This window comes from Lycium barbarum, chromosome 2 (assembly GCF_019175385.1).
Source record: "Lycium barbarum isolate Lr01 chromosome 2, ASM1917538v2, whole genome shotgun sequence".
Lineage (NCBI taxonomy): Eukaryota > Viridiplantae > Streptophyta > Magnoliopsida > Solanales > Solanaceae > Lycium > Lycium barbarum.
Window position 1 is genome coordinate 4,116,803 of NC_083338.1, and position 18,473 is coordinate 4,135,275.

Consider the following 18,473-nt stretch of genomic DNA (forward strand, 5'->3'; position numbering starts at 1 on the left):
TATAATTTGGCGTGTGTATGATGATTTAAATGTAATTGCTTAAGTCGACCACATGTTTGGTTTTTAAATTATTATTATTGCCTGCATAAATACTGATGTGACTGCTTTGTACGCGTTGGACTTTTGTCCATTATGGGTTGTACATCTTGAATTTCCCATTTTCATTGTAATTGTTGCTTTATTTGTCATCTGGTACATTGCGTCTATTTCTAATTTGTTTTTTTTTTCGTTACATTTGTTGGTTTAGTATAGGGGGAGCAAGCTCTGTTTTGTATTTAATAATTGATAAATTTCTAATATTTTACCTTTTCATGTTAAAATTTAAAAGTATGGAACTATGACCTCAAAGTTTTGTGGACAAATTTACGTTCAAAAAATTTTAAGGTTAAAAAATTGGTCAAATTAAAAGTGATTATAAACCAAAAAATCATTGATTGTGGCTTATAATCACTTAGCTAATAAGTAACTTGAGTATTTATCAAACACATAGATAAATTAAAAATACTCATGCATCAATTTGACCAGTTTAATATTCATGCTTAGCCAAACACCCTTTATGAAACTACATAAAAACCAAAATAAGAAGAATAAAAATAATATAAAACAAAAAGAAACGACAATTGAATTTGCTACACGCCAGAAAATGACGTGTGGTGTTTCCAAAAGTATTTGCTCTTGAATTTTTTTCAGCACTTAAAAAATCTCTAAAAAACGACCTTAACTTGAAAAAAGTCGTTGTGAAGAACTTTTGTTGCCCATCAGACATAAGTTCTAGCTTTTGTCTATAAGCCAGAACGTAGGGTCAATTGAGCAAATTCACAATCTTGAAATATGTTGAACTTCTACCTAATAAGTAGGGGTGTTCAAATGAGACCGAAAAACCGATCCAAACCGATAAACCGAGTCAAACCGACTTAATAAACCGAAAACCGGTTTGGTTTGACTTGATTTGGTTTAAAATTTTAAAAAACCGATAACATTTGATTTGGTTTGGTGTTAAACCAAAAAAACCCGAACCAAAACCGAACTAAACCGATAGATACATACATATTTAAAATACTATATATATATATATCTTCTTCAAAATTTTGGTTCAGACCAAGTCCAATATAAATTCAAATAATTAGAAAGAAACGTGTAGCCTATTTAAGTTTAAGGTAAAATAAAATAGTAAAAATTTGCTAAAGGTAAAATAAAAAATTTCCCCTTATCCAATTTTACGGTTCCCTTTTTTACATGCCATCTGAATTACTACTAATAAACTAGCATTTTATCCGTAACAAATTAAAGGGAAGAAAATGACAATTGGAATTTAAAAAGATTTGATAGATGACTTTGTCTTTTTGTTTATCATTTTCCGTTTTAATTTCTGTGCTTTCTTTTCAATTCTTCATAAACACGATGAGTCTAGAAAACAAAAATTTTGGAGGGCTGCGTAATATCAAAAGGCTATACGTAGGGAGGTAACTAGAATCATGAAAATAGATGTTATATTTCTGTAATTCCTATACTCATAGCCATAGGCCTATACCTAAATAAAGTTAATGAATTAATTAAGAAGATTCTTAAATTTGAATGGATCACGTCAAAGCCGTATTTAGTTACCATTTAATTCAAAGGTTCTTTGTATTAATACATTCTTAAAATTCGAAAAAACCGCAAAAATCGAACCAAACCGATAAAACCGAAACCGATAGAATTTATACTATAATGGTTTGGTTTGGTTTGAATATTAAAAAAAATTGACTTAATTGATTTGGTTTGATTTTAACCAAAAACCGAGTCAAACCGGACCCTGAACACCCCTACTTATAAGCAAAAACTAGAACTTATGTCTGATGGGCAATAAGAACTTTGGCTTTGTTTCCCATCAGACATAAGTTCTAGTTTTTGCCTATAAGGCAGAATTTGTGGTCAATTGAGTAGGTTCACTATCTTGAAATATCCGAACTTATGCCTTATAGATGAAACTAATTTATGTCCACAACTTATGTTCGAGAAGCAACAAAAACTTTGCTAGCGAATTTTCTGAAGCGAAGGCTATTTCTTGGTTTATTTTTTAAACAATATAAAAAAAAATTATGACCACCCTTACTGAGGTTTTTATTTTTATTTTTATTGAGCCGAGGTTTGAACCCAGGACCTCGGGGTATTAGGCGAATGACAAAAATTAAAGACAGTGCCTTTGAAGGGAAATCATGAAAATGACCCAACACAAATTCACAATGAATTCGGTTGGGCAATTTGCACGATTGTCCTTCATACGGACCGGTCTTTAATTTTTTTCCCCTCAATTCGCTTGTCTTTAATTTTTTCCCTTCGCTTAACAAGGTGGTCGAAAATAACCCGAGGTTCTGGGTTCAAAACCCAGCAGAGTAAAAAATAATAATAATTTCGCAAGGCATAAGTTTCAAACCTATGTCTATTCGGACGAAGTTACATAGAACCTATGCCAGAGGGCAAAGACAACAGACTTTGCCTTGTAAGGCAAACTTTTAGTTATGCCTTAAGGCAAAATCTGCAGCATAAGGCAGCCTTTTTGCAAAAGACTTTCCCTGAGTTTTTTTTTTTTTTTTTTGACTGAGTAGGGGTTCGAACCCAAAACCTCAAGGTATTTTCGGCAATCTTTTTAAGGGACAAAAATAAAAGACCAGCAATTTGAGGGCCAAATATTAAAGACCACCCCAAAGAAGGACAATCCGCGCAAAAAAATGAATTGGGTTCATACACCAACTAAGCCCAACCCACTCAGTAGGGCCCACTCACAAAGCCAAATCCATGTCATCGAATGCCATGCATCCACGTCATCTCCCTGGAATCTAGTGACTACGATATTCATCCTACGTGTCATCCCACCATTGCAAAAGCATCAATAACCGTTAAATTATCAACCACCCATTTTACTTCCTTCTTCCCCATATTTCTAGAAGAAAAAAACAAGAGCAAACTCCCCAAACCCTAGAAAAAAACTTCAACTCAGTTAAAATCTTGTAAAAAATGAAAAGCTATTGTCTCTTCACGAAAATGTATTTTTCAAATTCCACAACAAAAAGAACTCTAGTTTTATTTATTTAACGGAAAAGGTCCAAAAATACTCCTGAACTATTGAAAAAGGCTCATAAATACCCTCCTTTCACCTTTTGGTCTAAAAATACCCTTAAGGTTTGTTTTTGGCTCAAATATACCCCTCAAACTAACAAAGTTAAAGTTAACTCTTTTAAAAAGCCAAATGACATTTTGTGATTGGACACATATATTATTTAATTTAAAAATTAAAAAATATGAACAAAACTGATTTTTTTTTTGCATTTTGTGAATTAATCAACGAAATATGTTTTTTTTTTGCATTTCGTGAATAAAAAAACGAAATAGGAAATTATAATTTTTTTTTGCATTTCGTGTATTGAAAAATGAAATAGGATAAAAAAATTAATTTTGTTCATATAAAAACAAAATTGGAAAATATATTTTGTCCAATTTTCCAATTTCGTTTTTATATGAACGAAAATAATTTTTTTTATCCTATTTCGTTTTTTAATACACGAAATGCAAAAAAAAATTATAATTTCCTATTTCGTTTTTTTATTCACGAAATGCAAAAAAAAAAACATATTTCGTTGATTAATTCACGAAATGCAAAAAAAAAAAAAAAAAAAAACAGTTTCGTTCATATTTTTAAATTTTTTAGTTTTTAATTTTTAAGTTTCCACACAATTGTTTTTTTTAAAAATATGTAAATTACGGAATTTTATTATTGACAATTTGTTTTTAAATCTGGAATTTTAAATTACTGGAAATTTATTATTGGCAATTTTTTTTTTAAATTTGGATTTTTTTTTAAATTACGGAATTTTATTATTGACCAATTACAAATTGCCATTTGGCTTTTTAAAAGAGTTAATTTTAACTTGTTAGTTTGAGGGGTATATTTGAGCCAAAAACAAACCTTAAGGGTATTTTTAGACCTAAAAGGTGGATGGAAGGGTATTTTTAGACCAAAAGGTGGAAGGAGGGTATTTATGAGCCTTTTTCAATAGTTCAGGGGTATTTTTGGACCTTTTCCGTTTATTTAATAAACAAGTATGTAGTGTATAATTAACGTATAATCTTTCTATAATTTGTGTATAATTAAAATATATACGAATATATGCTAATTATATATTAAGTATTCACCCTCAATTGCTACAAACTATTATGGAATTTTTACTTGGTGTAGCTTCTTTTAAGATATAATTATTGATAATAACTATCTTTTAATTTATTTTTATTTAGTAGCTATAGTGATTTTGTAAATTACCATTCGTAGCTACACCAAAATACATAAAGTTAGAGTGGCTGAAGTGGTTATTGGGCGAGGCTCTCTCCCTGCTCGCCTAGGTTCGAGCCCAGCCAACAACATTTTACACTCAAAATACAAGGAGAATAAGCTAGGAAAAATATGTAAGAAAAGTAATATTGTTGGCTAGGTTCGAACCTGGGAGGGCAAGGGGAGAGCCTCGCCCAAATACACACGAATACACAAAATACACAACTTTTGCTTAAAAGTAAGCTTAATTTGAAAAATAATAGCTACTAATGGTAAGATCGTAGTTATATCTGTAAGTTGGCCAACTAGGTTAATATTAAGGATCCTTATCCTTATTAAGAAACCGCATAAATACTAAAATAGGAAAAAGAGAAATAAATAAAACAAAGAGAAATGGCAATTGAATTTGCTAGGGTCATTCGCACAAATGCCCCTATTTCCGGTGGGCAATTTGCAGGATTGTCCTTCGCTGGGAGTGATCTTTAATTTTTGTCCCTCAAAGTGGTGGTCTTTAACTTTTGCCCTTCAGATAAATTTGGAGCTTAAAGGTAGAATTTTGCCTTAAGACCCAAATTCTGCCTTATATGGACAGATTTGCCTTAAGGCAGAATTTTGCAACTTCTGCCTTGTGATTTTTTTTTATTGAGCTGGGGTTCGAACCCACAACCTCGGGGTATTAGGCGAAGGGCAAAACTTAAAGACCATCAATTTGAAGGGCAAAAATTAAAGACCACCCTAAATGAAGGACAATCCGCAAAAACAAAAAAAAAAAAAAAAAAGATTTCTGGGTGATCCTTAATTTTTGCTCCTTGGATTTGTGGTCTTTAATTTTTGCCTTTTAACTTTTTTGGCGCAGCATAATTTAGATTTCGCTCGACATATTTTACGTTTAATTTCGTCATATGTATCATAACATCCACACAAATTATGCCAGATAAGGCAAAACTTTTAACACTCAACATAATCTGAAAAATATTACAAAACTTATGCCGCATAACTTAATTCCTACATAATTTATATTGAGCGAGGCAAAACATCAACTTTTAAAGATAAAAATGTTACAGAAATTATGGCGAGCGAAAGACAAAAATTAGGGCGAGTCCGTTTGACCGCAATCCGTGTCACAACAAATTCGTATTAAATGCCGTTCACACACCATTTAAGCCCAACCCATTCAATTGGGTCCATTAACAAAACCAAATCCATGTCATCGAATACTATCAGTCCACGTCACCTCCCGGAAATCTAGTGACTACGATATTCATCCTACATGTCATCCTACGTGTCATCCCACCATTGCAAAACCATCAATGACCGTTAATTTCTCAGCCACCCCATTTTTCTTCCTTTCTTCCCCAAATTTTTCCAAAAAAAATAATAAAACAGAGCAAAGCAACTCTCAAAAACCCTAGAGAAAAATTTAATTTCAGTTGAAATTTAATAATCAAAACACTAAAAAATGATGAATTTTAAGCCACCGGAGACTAAAACGACGTCGTCTACAGCGGAGAAAGCGTTTTCATTGATATCTAAGGGATGGAAAGAGGTACTGTTAATAATTCAAAGTTGTACGAAATCAAAATTGATTACAACTTGGTATTTTAATTCATGTCTAGTTACGATTTGGTATTTTAATTCATGTCTAGTTACGATTTGATATTTAATTCATGTCTAGTTAGGATTTATAGTCAAATTCATATATAGGGATATATGTTTTCCTGTTTTTAGTCAAAGTAAATTTCGTACTACTCTCTCTGTCCCAATTTATGTGATACTTTTCGCTTCCGAGATTCAAACTGCATGAACGGTGAAAGCTTTCTTGTTGAGGTACTATTGGGAAAAAATAACTCAAAGTTGTATGACATTATATGCCTTTTAATTAATTTTTTTTTTTAAAAAAAATTGATTAGAATTTTTGGTATTTAAATTCATGTCTAGTTAAGATTTATAGTCAAATTTACTCCTTATGTTCACTTTTACTTTTCAGGTTTTGCTTATCGAGAATCAATTTGAATGATTTTCAGAGCTTAATTAAGTTAGATTAATTCAATATTTTAAAGTAAAATATGGATGTTCGGAAACTATACGAAAAAAACTACTCCTCCGTTTTAATTTATGTGAATCCATTTTACTGGACACGGAGTTTAACAAAGAAGAGAAGATTTTTAAACTTGTGGTGTTAAATGAGTTACATGTATTTTGTGTGGGCTATAAATCATTGCATAAAGGTAAATTGTTTCCAAATATAGAAAGAGGTTGTTGTTTTTGGCACGGACTAATAAGCAAATGGGTTCACATAAATTGAAATGGAGGGAGTATAAGTTGCTTATTCTAATGAAAAAATACAATCTTAAAATGTTGGTCAAAGTTCATGCAGTTTGACTCCGTAGAAGTGAAACGTGACAAGTAAAAGTGAGTGGAAAGAGTATATAGAATAGGTTTTCCTATTTTTAGTCAAAGTAGGTTTCGTACTACTCTTTCTGTCCCAATTTGTGTGATACTTTTTGCTTCCCGAGATTCAAACTGCATGAACTTTGGCCAACATTATAAGATGTACTCCCCTTGTTTCAATTTGTTTGTCTGGTTTTGACTTGGCACGGAGTTTCAGAAAGTAAAGAAGACTTTTGAATTTTGTGGTCTTAAAGTAAAAATATGTAGAATGTACCAAAATGTCCTTTGATCTTGTGATCTTAAACATGTCATGTGGAAAGTTGGAATTAAAGAGTTACCAAAAAAACAAATAGGCATTCTATTTTAAACGGACTAAAAAGGAATTGTAGAGCACATTCAAAGGTTTGATCTTGACTTGTATTTGGATTCAAGGGGCTTGAAGCTTGATCTCGAATCTTCTTCTTAATCTCTAGAACTTATAGAGAAATACTTGAGTCCTTGAATATTTGTTCTTGTAGGGTAAGGTCTGTGTACACTCTACCCTCCCCAGACCCCATGTGATGGGATTATACTGAGTATGTTGTTTTTGTTGTAATGACTTCATGAATAAAATATTCTCCTTCAGGTACGTTCTTCTGCAGACGCGGATCTACAACTCATCAGAAATCGAGCCAACTCGTTCAAAAACTTAGCAGACAAGGAACTCGAGAATTTCCTAATTTCAGCTTCGAAATCGTCCTTCATTGTCCCAACAATTACAACTACTGCCGCTACTAGGACGGCTCCGGCGGAAATTGACTTTGTTAAGAAGCTCCGGCCTAAATTATCGGAGATACGTAGGGCTTATTCGTCGCCGGACTTTAAGTGGGCCCCGAAAGGGAAGCTCCGACTTAACCTGTCGGGTATTAAGAATTCGATTGTGGCGGAAACTGATGATGAGGAGCAGGAGGAAGGGCAATTTGGGAAATGGAGGAGAGAGAGGTTTAAGGATGAAGGGCAATTTGGGGAATTGAATTGGGAGCCAATTAAGGCTTTTAGTGCTCGGCTTAAGGAGCTGGAGGTAGAGGTCAAGAGCCCGAATTCGTCACCGGTGGAGATTTTTGAAGGGATTAAGAACAGTGAATTTGTGGAGAAAGTAAAATTGAGCTTGGTAAGTTAGTTTTGGTCCGTCAGTGTCATTATCATTGTTGTTACCGTTCCTTTTTCTGATGCTATGTACTGCTTTCCATATGCATTATTTGTTTATTGCTTTCATTTATGTATTCCGTTTGAAATGCTTCACTTGAGCCGAGGGTCTATTGGAAACAACCTTTCTATCTCTACGAGGTAGGGGTAAGGTCTGCGTACACTACCCTCCCCAGACCCCACCTGTGGATTGTTAGTGTTGTTGTATTATCATCTTTGATTGTTACACATAATAGTAGTTTGGGTTATTTGTGCCGAGGGTCTACCAGAAACAACCTCTCTACCTCCCAAGGCAGGGATAAGGTCTGCGTACACTCTACCCTCCCGAAACCCCACTTTGTGGGATTTCACTGGGTATATTGTTGTGGTTGTAGCAGTAGTTTGGGTTAGTAACTTATTGACTTATTCAGTTAAGTTTTTTTTTTTCCCCTAGTTTTTGCAAACTTTGTTTGTTTTGGTTGTTTTTGTACAAAAGAGAAAAAAGTAACGTACTTTTTTTTTGCAAAAAAACAAAAAGTTACTCCCTCCGTTTCAATTTGTTTGTTGGTTTTATGTTGGCACAGAGTTTAAGAAAGTATGAAGACCTTTGAATCTTGTGATCTTAAACTAAAGATATTTAGAATCTATGTTGCTCGGACTCTCCAAAAATGATGTCGCACCCGTGTCGGATCCTTCAAAAATGCACTACTTTTGGAGGATCCGACACGCACCCGTGTCCATTTTTGAAGAGTCCGAGTAACATAGTTTAGAATGTACTAGCCTTTTAATCTTGTGGTCTTAAACATGTCATATGGAAAGTTGGAATTAACGAGTACCCAAAAAAAGAAAGAGGCATTGTTTTTGAAACGGACTAAAAAGGAAAGTAAGACAAACAAATTCAAGTACTACTTTTTTCTTCTTCAAAAACAGCCTTAGCAAAAGGAGTTAACAAAAAATATATATATTTTTTTTTGGTCAAAACTCAAGTTTTGAAAATTTTCAGCCAAATGCTACAATGTTAATTTTATGCTTATTTACTAGGAAGCAGAACTATTGAAAATAAGGCTAAGTAGTTAGCAGCCATTTGCTTCACGGACTAGCTATGGAGGACTAGCTATGGAGGAGCTATAGCACTAACATTATTGTGTGAATTCTGATGAATGTGTATGGATTCTTATGCAGTCCATAATTTTCCGGGAATTGTTATGTATAGATTGCTGTGGCATAGTCAAACTTTAATCCTTGTATTGTCGTTCCAAATTCAGTCCCATGTAAAATGAAAAATAAAGTTATGTAAGTACTAGTTATACAAGTTTCACACTGGACGGCAAAGCTAGTAATGTAGAGTTTTATGCTGTTTTTTTTTTACAAAGACAGTTTTATATGGAAATTTAAACGTTATATTAAAATTGATCTGACTTGCTTCTTATCATGGCTTTCCTTATCGTTCACATTATAAATTGATCTGATTTCACATGATTAATCTGCAGTTCTTGTGTTTGTCTAATGATTTTCCAGAAATCAATTTGCAAGGAACCAGAGGTGACAAAGGTTGGTGTCTTACTTTTACATTTCATGAAGTTTTAACAACTGTATCCTGCAAAAATGCTTTGCTTAGTTGGATAAGGAAAGGAAGGGAAGTAAGGAATAGAAGACGTAAGGGAAGCATTTCCCCTATATTGTTTGGTTTATAGTAACAATGGAATGATGGAAATTTGAGGAGACAACTTAGAGAGGAGAAATCATTTCCCTTTCATGTTCTCCTATTAACTACTAATCCCAAAAGAGAGGAAAATCTCTCTCTCTCTCTCTCTCTCTGCTGTTCTCTCGTCCTAGTTTGTCCTATTACACTTCTCTTGCTTTCCTACTCTCCCTAGTTTCCCGGAAAGTTTGAAGTGATGAATCTGATAGAGGAACAGGGAAGGGAAGCGCAACCTTTACAAACCAACCATTATTCCCTTTTATTGTATATAGGGTATGGTGAAGGTAGATCGTACACAAATTGGATTAGCGACTACATGTCAACTGCAGCTGTCTTTTGATTACATCCTTTTTTAAAAAGTGGGCATAATAACGTTTAACTGGGAATTGGCTGGGGTTTAAACAATTGGTTAACTTAAACAATGATGAAGGTCATCTCTAAAAGGCTAGAAGTTCAGTCAGACTAAAGGCTTTTCTGTTTCCTTTACATGCTCTTTATCTGTGCAGGGAGTTCCTCCACTGGATGTGCCAGAGTTGTTAGCCTATTTGGTTAGACAGTCAAGCCCCTTTTTGGATCAAATCGGCATAAGAAGAGGTAATAGTCTGTCAAATTGTTGTGACCTCCGTAAAGGCGTAAACTAGTTAATTTGATCTGAGTTTCTGTTTCTCTAGTTTGTTCTATATGCAATATTCTCTCTTTACATTTGATCTCTAACCTTGCTACTATCACATTAATTTATGATAACCTGCTAGATTCATCCCAATCTGGTTTTTCATCTGTTGAGCTAGACATGCTTCACCAGAACAAATTGTGAATCTCTTGTAACCCTTTTCAAGTTTCAATAACAAACAGCAACAAAAATGCATTAGTTTCTGTTTAATGAAGCCTCAACATCTCCAACATGGTAATGCTGAATTTGGTGTAAGATAACTGCTGTTCCATTTCATCAAATATGATTGAAGCTTCAGCTGTCTCATCACTTGAACTACTTCTCTGAAATGTAAGCTCTAATGCTAAGGCTAGTATTTGGGGGTACCAATGAAGTTCAAGCGCAAATCGCTTCATTTTATTCATTTTCATTTTGCTGGACCATGTGCATTTTTTGAATGTGTCTAGCCACTGAAATTGGTTGATACTTTTTGACCACTAAATATGTTTCGTCGACTGAAACCATATGCTATTTCCTCTGGGTCTTTGATTTCACTATAGATATCTCCGATAAGATCGTAGAGAGTTTATGCAGCAAACGGCGGGACAAACTTCTATTACGTGCTTTACCTGAAGGAGCTTCTTCCCTTATTGAAGGCGATAATATAAATGATGAACTAGATTTACGAATTGCCAGTGTACTACAGAGTACTGGTCATCATTATGAAGGTGGGTTTTGGAGCTCTGATTCTACCAGGCAGAACGTATCAGATGGTAAAAGACATGTAGCCATAGTCACAACTGCTAGCCTTCCTTGGATGACGGGAACAGCTGTAAATCCTCTCTTCCGAGCGGCTTATTTGGCCAAATCTGAAAAGCAGAATGTTACACTGTTGGTTCCATGGTTATGTAAATCTGACCAAGAACTAGTTTATCCAAACAATCTTACATTTAGTTCACCAGAAGAGCAGGAGCTCTATATACGGAATTGGCTTGAGGAAAGAGTCGGTTTCAAGACTGATTTCAAGATCTCGTTTTATCCTGGAAAGGTAGTCCTTGTGAACTCATTGCATATTATAAAACAAAAAAAGATGCTACCGAATTGCTTTGATTATTTGACACTTTGTTTTCCTCTTCAGTTCTCCAAGGAAAGGCGAAGTATACTACCAGCTGGAGATACTTCTCGGTTTATCCCATCAAGAGATGCTGATATTGCAATCTTAGAGGAGCCAGAACATCTAAATTGGTACCACCATGGAAAACGCTGGACTGATAAGTTTAACCATGTTGTTGGTATTGTTCACACAAATTATTTGGAGTATATCAAAAGAGAGAAGAATGGGGCTCTTCAAGCTTTCCTTGTGAAACACATAAATAATTGGGTCACTAGAGCACATTGTGACAAGGTATAATATTTTACATAATTTTCCAAAATGGGTGAAGGAAAAGTAGTTAAGTAAATTCTTTACAGACCAAAAGATGTGTTAGCACTTCGAAATGTTTATCATGTCTAATTATTTTATCCTGGTTCTGAGGAAATGCTAATTTTCTTGTTAGGTGCTTCGCCTTTCTGCTGCTACACAGGATTTACCCAGGTCTGTGGTCTGCAATGTTCATGGTGTAAACCCGAAGTTTCTGAAAATTGGAGAAAAAGTGGCTGCAGAAAGACAAAGTGGTGACCAAGTTTTCTCTAAAGGTGCGTACTTTTTAGGAAAAATGGTTTGGGCGAAGGGTTACAGGGAGTTAATAGACCTGTTGGCAAAGCACAAAAGTGACCTTGATGGGTTTAATGTGGATTTGTTTGGCAACGGGGAGGATGCTCATGAAGTGCAGTCTACAGCTAGGACGTTAAATTTGAATGTCAACTTCATGAAAGGCAGAGACCATGCAGATGATTCTCTTCAAGGGTAGGAATCCTTTGACAGAACCTTTTTTGTTTAACAGAATTAGCATTATTTAAACATCCTTTGGCAAAATAATATATTGCATGGACAACTTTGAGCCTTCGAGGTTTAGATTGAACACAGGTGCTACCTATACTTTACAGATGATGAGAACGGAGCACACATTCATGTTTTCCTTTTCACACATTTTTTTATTTGCTGTTTTTCCGAATAAATGCAATTCATAACGCCCACAGAGTCTTTCTTTGAGTTGAAAACATTTTTTGGGATTTTTATTTTATTTTATTGGTTAACTGGATTTAAGAGGTTATTATTATTATTATCCCCTCCCCTACCCCCTATGTAATAATATTTTTTAAGAAAGGCGATTGTTTTTCTGCATTTTGTTTGGTGTGCTGATGGTCACTTTGCCTAAAGATGTATTCCTATCTTGTATTTCACGGTTCACTTTTTCTGACAGAAATTTTTGCTTGCAGTTATAAGGTCTTCATAAATCCCAGTCTCAGTGATGTACTCTGTACAGCCACAGCTGAGGCACTTGCCATGGGGAAATTTGTCGTTTGTGCAGATCACCCGTCTAATGAGTTCTTCCGGGCATTTCCCAACTGCTTGACCTATACGACATCTGAAGACTTTGTGGCAAAGGTTAAAGAGGCAATGTCCAGTGAGCCTCAGCCTCTCACTCCCGAGGAACAATATAAGCTTTCGTGGGAAGCTGCAACACAGAGATTCATGGAATATTCTGACCTCGATAAGGTTTTGACTAGTGAAACACGCAGGGACGCGAGGAGCAGCAGGAAGGGCATGGGAAAATCAGTTTCCATGCCAAACCTAGGAGGGATGGTTGATGGCGGTCTGGCATTTGCACATTATTGTCTCACGGGGAACGAATTATTGAGGTTCTGTTCGGGTGCAATACCGGGAACACGGGATTATGACAAGCAGCATTGCGAAGATCTCCATCTCTTACCTCCCCAGGTAGAAAACCCAATTTATGGCTGGTAGATGTATACCTTCTTGACCTGTAAATCCATTGTTAGTAGTATTACTATGTACCATAGGTGTGATGTAACCTGGATACTTGTAAGTCCTTAGTTGGTATCAGTGGTGGAACCAGGATTTTCACATAAAAAGTAATTTTGATTTGTGTGATTTTCTGGCAAAGGGATTCAGATGAACCCTCTTGCGCCCCTAGCTCAGCTGCTGCATGGTATCCTAGGTTGCTTTTGATGATTCTTTTAGCTATTGATGCAGTTAAACCTGCAAGAAAAGTAAATAGGATGTGTAAAATTATGATATATCTCCTTGTCTATCTAATTTGCTCATCATAAAAGCAGAGGTTTGTTAACTTAGGTAAGCTGAGATGGTTTCAGTCAATTGGTCTCATAGAGTCCAAAAAAAAGACATGCCAAACATTTCTCATGTAAATTATGAATCTTTGTAAGTTACATATGCAAAACATACACAGAGGAACTTACCCAAATATGGATTGTGTATCCTATTCATGTCCATGAATGCAGTGGGTGCATTCGTCAACCCTGACATACGAGAAATTAGGGCTGCATATCGGTCTGTTCGGTTAGATTTTGTATAGCTCTAGTGAACGTGCAGTCAAAAAACAAGTGCAAAGCAGTCTCATTAACTGAGTGGCAGAACACACACAAGCCATCTACATTTAATTCCCACCTTAGCAACCTATCGTTTGTCCTCAGTTTCTCATGCAGTGGTAGCCATACTATGATCATGCTGCATTGTGACTGATCAGATGTTTCCATCCAACATTAGTGACGTCTCCTCTTAGATTCTTATAGGCTACAATCTGAAACTTCCCCCTTTAAAGCACCTGCTTGCTCACAGTCTGGTTTAGCCAATGTTTTCTCATGTTAAGGATATTCCTCGCCATCCAAGATGCCTGATGAGGTATCTACATATCTTTCTAATACTGCCTCTTTATGTAGTCGGTGTGAATCTAGATATTCATAGTTTCTCTTTGAAGGGGAGCCTTGGCGTAGCTGGTAAAGTTGCTGCCGTGTGACCAGGAGGTCTCAGGTTCAAGCTGTGGAAACAACCTCTTGCAGAAATGCAGGATAAGACTGCGTACAATAGACCCTTCACCGGACCCCGCTATGCAACTTAGTGCACTGGGCCGCCTGACTCAAATTCCATAACAATTTGCAAATAGCAGCTTGGTTCTACAACTTGAGCTTAATAACATTCAATCAACTTATCCCATGCTATAAGGGCCCTTCTAGTAATATTGGTTCCCGCTATTCCAGAGATAACTCCTACAAGCGGCTTCTATCAGCTTAACAACTTTCTGAGCAAGTAGGAAAAGTTGTGACCAGTAGGCTTGCACCCCAAACAACACAGCTCTAATGAGTTGCAACCTCCCAACATATGATAATCTGCTAACCATCCAACTGGTAATCCTTCTTGTTATTTTTTCATTAAATGGTTTACTCTGGAGCATTGTAAGCCTCTTGGTAGAAAATGGTACTCCCAGATATTTAAATGGTAGCTCTCTCTTTTCAAGCCCCAGCGCCTTCAGAATAGTAATTGTAGTTTTCTCATTCACCTTTTCAAAATAATCTCGACATTTGTTCAAACTTACTTCAACCATGATGCTTCTGAGAATATATTGAACTTGGCCACAAAAAGTTGCACTGATTTTGCATCCACCCTAGCAAACATAAGTAAGTAATCCGCAAAGCATAAATGAACAATATTGAGCTTTTGGAATCTTGGATGATAGTTGAAGTCAGGTTGTTCCCTGAAAGTATGTAAGCATCTATTCAAGTATTCCATAAGGGGACATGGGGTCACCCAGCCTCAATCCTCTCCTTGCTTTCATTGTTTCTGTTAGTCCCTATTGAGCATGAATGTATAATTGACAGTTCTAATACAAGTCATGATCCGTATTACTATTTTCCTAGGGAATCCAAGTTCTTTTAAGACTTGCTCTATGAAAAAACCACTCTACTGATCATACGTCTTTTGAAGTTCCACCTTTATCATATATCTTAGAGATATATGTTTTCTATTGTACCCTTTTATCAATTCTTGACTGAAGATAATATTGTCTGTGATGAGTCTTCATGGTATTAATGCTGACTGGATTTTCCCACAATACCATCTAACATCCCTTTAATTATCCTTGAAATGATCTTGTATAAAGTAGTACAACAGGCAATGGTTCTGAAATCCCTCGTGAAATCTGGCTGGGCGTTTTTAGGGATTAAAATAACCAGTGTTGTTAACTGCCTTAAGCATTCTGTTGTGTTGAAAGAAATTCTGTACAGCTTGGCAAACATCCTTTTGAATAATACACCAAGCCTCTTGGAAAAGGCTGCATTAACTCCATCTATTCTAAGGGTTTTGTTGTCATCAATCTCAATTAAAGCAACCTTAACTTCCTCTATAGTAATCTCAGCACGAATATCCCTTTGTTGTGAAACAATCACAGTAGGGCCTTGTCTCATAAATTGATAATCTATAGAAGGCAGGCCATCTGAGAAAGACCCCAGTAGACCTTTATATAATCTTAAAGCTTCGCCTTCAATCTCCTTTTATGACTCTATTAAATTTTCGTTATCGTCTTTCAGCACAAATATATGGTTGATACTAGCTCTTGACTTCATGCAGTTGAAGAAATATTTATTGTTACCATCGCCATCTTTAATCCAATTAGCCTTGGACTTCCGTCTTAAGACTTTCTCCTGTAAACTCACCCATTTATTAAGTACATTCACTATCACCTTTCTTCCCTTCCATCAGGTCAGGGTCAATATTAGTAGTGAGTTGGCTCTGCAGGTTAAGGAGGTGCTCGTTGAATTCGGAAATCCTTCTATCTACACTGCATATATCTTCATCCTTTAGCTTCTTTAAGAGATCTTTGCAAAGCTTTAATTTCTGCCGAACTTCATACACAATTTGCAAAGAACTTGTCATTCTCAGTTAGAAGTTAGAACATTAAGGAACCTAAAAAGGCTATTTTCTGTGATCATGCCTTATAATACATTTCAGATATTTAGGAGAGTGGTCTAAGAAGTAGTTCTCCATAAACTGAACTGTCAAATTTCATTGTTGTATCGAATGGTCATTACAAAAGGCTCTATCAATTTTAGTCCAGACATGCACTATTAATAAACAGTCAAAAACCGACCTAAAAAAATGTCGGGAAAAACTGACCTCTAGAAACCGATCTCAAAAAATGTTGGGAAAAAACTGACCTCATTCGGTTTTTTTTAGCATCAAAAACAGGGAAAGTGGAAACCAACCTCCGAAGGCTGATTTTTTTAGCGCCAAAACCGGAAAAGTCGAAACCGACCTCCGGAGGTCCTTTTTTTTTCAAATTGAAAAACAAAAAACTTCAAAAGTACAGACCTGGGGAGGTTGGTTTTTGTTTTTTAATAATTTTTTTTTTTTGCAAAATATCGACCTCCGGAGGTCGATTTTTGCAAAAAGAAAATTATTAAAGGTTTATTTTTAACCCGACCAGGAAAATACTAACCTCCGGAGGTTGGTTTTGGGGATCGATTTTTGCTGTTTTTTTAGTAGTGATGCCTGTTAGTCCAAGTAAGGAATCTCCCAATTGATCTCCTATCAGTCAGACAGATTACATCACAAGTTTGTCTAAAGTTGCAACAGGCTGCTCACCTATTCTCTCTCCAGAAAAAAGTGGAGAGTTAAAATCGCTACATACACACCATAGCTCAGTCACACATGACCTATTTGTACAAAATCATCCCACAACTCCTTTCTCTCTTCACTATTATTTCTTCCATACACCACTGTCAGCTCACATTTAAACAAAAAATCTCTATCACTGATAATACAGTGAATATATTGAGCATGTATTTCTTTAACTGTGACACATACATCTCCTTCCTTTCAAAGTAATCATATTCTACCATTAGCTGTACAAGTATAGTTATGTGCATATTTTCAACTTCTGGCAATTAAAGTCATGCTAGCGACGAACTTGACCTCCTTCACCTTAGTTTTTATTCTACTTGCAAAATTTAATTTTATGTTTCATCAGGTAAGTTCCCATTTTCTTCTGTTTAAAGGGCTTATTAATCCCCTCATATTTCAGATAGTCCAGATCAAAGAGATTAGTGTTGGTTTCTTCCATCTGGAGGCCTTCCAGAATCTGCCACTTTGTTGAAATTTACTTCAGTTACTGCAGTAACTTTTACCATATTTAAGTTGCTTAGTTTTAGGATGAATTTGAATTTTAAATTTCCATAAGTTTTGTTTAGGTTGTTGAGATACTATAGGCTTTTGAAATTATTATGCAGATTTTCTGTTGTTAAGTTTGCTATTTAAAGCCCTCCTATGCTTAATAAAATTATTGAGAGACAATTTCAACCGTCTTTTTGCTACTCGATCTTTTAAAAAACCAGCAAACTTTCAAGTCTCCCAAAGTTAATGGAGAGAAAATTGTGTTCTCACCACTATTGACTGGTTAATTTGGGGAGTTGCATATGGCATACTTTCCAATCTCAGAGATATACCAGCTTGAGAGGATCCACTAGCAATAGGCTGAGTGTCACTAATTTCTTTGGTCTTCTTGTTTTAATACTCGTGCGGTTACTTATTCTGTGTCACATTAACAATCTCATGGACTTGCTTCTCCACGGGCGGAGCCACCTTAGGCGAAGGGTGGTCCAGTGCACACCCTTTGTCGGAAAATTACGCGGTGTACATAGTTTAAATGTTAGCAATTATGAGTATATATTTAATTTTGCACATGCTCAACACAAGTGATCGAGAAGAAAATTTGCACTCTTCGCCAATTCCTGCCCCGCCAACGTGCTTCTCCCCTTCAGAAGTTGTTGCCTCATTAGCTTGACGTCTTCCAACCCATTGCATATTAACTTTCCTATTCCTTTGTACCCTACTATTTCTGTATGTCCTTATCTTTTATTTTGGTGTCCTACGTGGTTCCGCTTAAGAATCTGTTTAGGGTCTCCTTTGCATTCATTCTCACAGCCATAGGTACACAAATTTTGTCCGTTTAATTTACGTGGCGATATATTTCTTTCAAAGATTTATCTCAAAATATTATCATACTACATACTTCATTAATTGAAAACGATTTAGCTTATAAATTTTTACAGACATACTATTTCACATTTCACAGTGTAGAGTCCAGAACACAAAATCTCATTTCTATCGTGATCTGTTCTGAAATTTAACAATGTAAAACCCTTTTTCATGATAGTATAGTCAGGACTAGTTACAGTATTCCATTTTATAAAGATATAATTACTCATATGTCTATAGTTTGGTGTATCACCTATAATATAAATCTAAACAGAACTTTTTATTTTTATTTTTTTTTAATTTTTTTTAC

At 35.4% G+C, this 18,473-nt stretch overlaps 2 protein-coding genes across 3 annotated transcripts; one reads left to right on the plus strand and one right to left on the minus strand.

Moving 5' to 3' along the window:
* Positions 1 to 5,624: 5,624 nt before the first annotated feature.
* Positions 5,625 to 13,267, plus strand: LOC132625921 (digalactosyldiacylglycerol synthase 1, chloroplastic-like). 2 transcript variants are annotated; one of them, XM_060340558.1, is made up of 8 exons: positions 5,625 to 5,852; positions 7,323 to 7,847; positions 9,380 to 9,412; positions 10,070 to 10,157; positions 10,773 to 11,260; positions 11,351 to 11,617; positions 11,769 to 12,118; positions 12,592 to 13,267. In XM_060340558.1, exons 1-8 carry the CDS (start codon positions 5,766 to 5,768, stop codon positions 13,118 to 13,120), a joined length of 2,367 nt encoding a protein of 788 aa, XP_060196541.1. In that variant the 5' UTR covers positions 5,625 to 5,765; the 3' UTR covers positions 13,121 to 13,267. The 2 variants fall into 2 exon arrangements, with proteins under 2 accessions (XP_060196541.1, XP_060196542.1); XM_060340559.1 differs by lacking the exon at positions 5,625 to 5,852 and having other exon boundaries at positions 7,709 to 7,847; positions 9,352 to 9,412.
* Positions 13,268 to 15,216: 1,949 nt separating this feature from the next.
* On the minus strand, positions 15,217 to 16,063 carry LOC132624613 (uncharacterized). The gene is made up of 2 exons (XM_060339369.1): positions 15,859 to 16,063; positions 15,217 to 15,623 (listed from the first exon to the last, which is right to left on the minus strand). Exons 1-2 carry the CDS (start codon positions 16,061 to 16,063, stop codon positions 15,217 to 15,219), a joined length of 612 nt encoding a protein of 203 aa, XP_060195352.1.
* Between the last annotated feature and the right edge of the window lie 2,410 nt (positions 16,064 to 18,473).

Excerpts from the sequence above, each read along its gene's own strand:
- LOC132624613 (XM_060339369.1), bottom strand. The coding sequence starts at position 16,063 with ATGACAAGTTCTTTGCAAATTGTGTATGAAGTTCGGCAGAAATTAAAG. Across the intron at positions 15,624-15,858 it reads GAAGAAAGGTGATAGTGAAT|ATGGCCTGCCTTCTATAGAT; the intron begins GTACTTAATAAA and ends GGTCTTTCTCAG.
- LOC132625921 (XM_060340558.1), top strand. The coding sequence starts at position 5,766 with ATGATGAATTTTAAGCCACCGGAGACTAAAACGACGTCGTCTACAGCG. Across the intron at positions 7,848-9,379 it reads AGAAAGTAAAATTGAGCTTG|AAATCAATTTGCAAGGAACC; the intron begins GTAAGTTAGTTT and ends ATGATTTTCCAG. Across the intron at positions 11,618-11,768 it reads CTAGAGCACATTGTGACAAG|GTGCTTCGCCTTTCTGCTGC; the intron begins GTATAATATTTT and ends TTTTCTTGTTAG.